Source organism: Pinus tabuliformis, chromosome 6, assembly GCF_031772625.1.
Source record: "Pinus tabuliformis cultivar Carrire ecotype Pingquan chromosome 6, CPIR1, whole genome shotgun sequence".
Lineage (NCBI taxonomy): Eukaryota > Viridiplantae > Streptophyta > Pinopsida > Pinales > Pinaceae > Pinus > Pinus tabuliformis.
Genome location: NC_142292.1, coordinates 1,738,709,951 through 1,738,712,673, shown reverse-complemented (window position 1 = coordinate 1,738,712,673; position 2,723 = coordinate 1,738,709,951). Strand labels below are relative to the sequence as shown.

At 37.5% G+C, this 2,723-nt stretch overlaps 1 protein-coding gene across 1 annotated transcript; it reads right to left on the bottom strand.

The window, feature by feature from the left end:
• Positions 1-516: 516 nt before the first annotated feature.
• On the bottom strand, positions 517-1,744 carry LOC149265854 (uncharacterized). The gene is made up of 3 exons (XM_089394006.1): positions 1,569-1,744; positions 1,301-1,459; positions 517-1,193 (listed from the first exon to the last, which is right to left on the bottom strand). Exons 1-3 carry the CDS (start codon positions 1,587-1,589, stop codon positions 582-584), a joined length of 792 nt encoding a protein of 263 aa, XP_089250132.1. The 5' UTR covers positions 1,590-1,744; the 3' UTR covers positions 517-581.
• Positions 1,745-2,723: the final 979 nt, after the last annotated feature.

Genomic DNA, 2,723 nt, shown 5'->3' with positions numbered 1-2,723 from the left:
ATCCTTATCTGTGGTGATGCGATTTTTAACTAACACTTACGGGTTTTGGTCTAACGACAATCGTGATTCCCAATAGAATTATGCTTTCAAGCTTCCCACTAAAAATTGGATTCTCTTTCAAAAATTAAAATGAGGGAGTATGGCATCCGATATGAGAATAATAAAGAAATAATGTGAGTGTGTTGGATAACCTTTACATTGAAAAGAAATCAAACAATCTCATACCAATTAGGTTAATGGCTCGAGAGGTGAATAAATAAATTATATTTAAATTTAATAGATCATTCTTGGGTTTGAAACTGAAAACATGTTCAAATACTTTTCATATTGTCCATTAGATAATGTACTAAATGAAAAACATTCTCTTAAAATCAAATTTTATCCACTCATTTATTTAAAAATCAAAATTCCTCCCACTTAATTCCCATATAAATTAATTATATGCATTGTTTAATTATGATATATATGTTAACTAATTATTGTGGATAGCTTTCGACTTATTTTTTGATTTAACTCTTGAAAAAATATTTTGACTAATTTCCTTTTGAAGACATATTTACAAGGGAGCTAGGACGAAATTGTCAACCTCTAGTTTGGAGGTAGAGAAGGGGCTCGGCATCCATTATTACTCCGGATGCCTCCGTTCTTCTCCGAAACGATACGATTTTTTTGGGCACATACACCGTCTGCCTGCTTGACACCATGGTCGGCGCGTTGTGCGTTTTCTTTCGTGGCTCTTCACAGATCAGGGTATCATCCAGAGACGATTTTACAGTCGTCCCAGTCTGAGTCTGGCCCAACTGGAAGTAATTTATCTTCCTTTTCTTTGAAGGAAGCTGCTGATCGTCCATAACTCTGGCGTTCTTCCCCTCCTTTTTCACTTGTTGAGAAAAATTCGAAGAATTGTAAGATTTTAGGGAAAGTTCAGTTAGGCCATCAACCATAGACGAATTAATCATCCCATTCTGACTCTGGTCAAACTGGATGTAATTTATCTTTCGTTTCTTTGATGGCAGCTGCTGATCTTCCATTAATTTGGCCTTCTTACCCTCCTTTTCACAAATTCGTTCAGGACAATCTGAAGAAGCATAAGAAGGGTGGGAAACTGGACTGCCGGAGTGGACATCAACAGGTCCGGGAGAAAATATTCTCAAATTGGATTTTTCTTCTCTTACATCATCTGGATTGAATATCTAACAAATGAGAAGGAAAAGGCAGTGAGAACTTTTGAGCTTCAAGGAGGCTAATCTAAAATGAATTGAATACCTAATCAATTTAGCTTTCTAAAATCCCTATATACCTGGCTTCCATCAACAAAGGACACCTGTTGTTTTCTGCGAACCAGAGCCATGATATGCTTCTGCAAGTCGTTATAGCTAGTACTCATTTGGTTCAAAATAGAGTTGAGGTTCCGATTCTCCTCATTGATGCGACTTATCTCAGCCACAAGTATCGCTTTCTACATGAATTGCAAGAAATTGTGTAAGATACAACCCTTATTGTAATTTCAGATCAAGAATTAACCAACAAAAAACACCATGGCGGTAAAGACTTAGAGAGAACAGTACCTTGTTGTTGCTACCTTCCATCACATCTGGGTATTCGGAAGTCTCAGAGATTGAAGATCTGCAGAGAAAGAATCGCTTCAAGAAAAGGGAGCAGTCGAATGGTATGTGTCCAGGCCTGCCGTGAGGTGTTTATAGGGAACGCACAAACCAAGGAAGGTAGCAGGGTGGTGGGGTTTGCAATCTGCCATGGTTGACTAAGTGGAGATCGGGCTGGAAAGGTTTAAAGAATCGGTGCCGACTCCGGACACCAGAGTCCTAAGCATCATAGACTTGTGAAAGTGGACGGCTCATTCAATCTGGAACGCGGAGAGTTGACTATTAGTTTTTACGTAAACAACGCGCCATTTAGAGCAGTCTCAGGGCCCATGGCCGTCCTAACAAGACTTACGTGGATGCGTTCCTTCTTCGAAATGAATGAAGCTGAGATCGAAAGCAAAAAAGTGATATTACACATATTCCATTTGAGCTGTTGCAACCTGGAGGAGTTTCTAGATGCAATAACATGATGCTAAATAGTGATAAGTGTGAGTCATCAGTTTGCCGAGGGACCAGAGGAGTCAAGGACAACGTGAACGCTGTTTGGTGTTGTGATAAAAGAACCCCACACGGGAAAAAGAAGAAAAACAAAATTATAACGAATATCTCTGGAAGGGTATGTAGAATGCCAACATTGAAAAAGATGGGCACGATAAACATTCTAAACAATATAAACACGATACGGAACGAACATTCAAAGATTTCCAGCAACAAAGACATTGTAGATTTGACTAGACCTAATCAAATACTCAAAGTTGCATGGATTTAGTCCCGTGAGCAGGAGTCATTATTTCCAAGTAGCTGCTACACCATCTCTTTTGACTATTTTGCATCTTCAAAGTGTTTTTCCATTTTCAATACATGGAAGAAGAATTGCATACTCTTTTGATTAGGATAGAAGTAATTCGTAACTCAAAGGTTATCTTGTATCACATGAAATATTATTTGTAGGCCAACAAGTGGCCTCTTTGTAGATCAAAAAGTGGCCTCAATATAGAAGGACAATTTAATATATAATATCTTATTTTGTAGATATGTGTATATGAGTACAATCTTAATAATAAATGGGATTGATATATGTTTATCATTATTTTAGTAATATTTAATAATATAATTGTG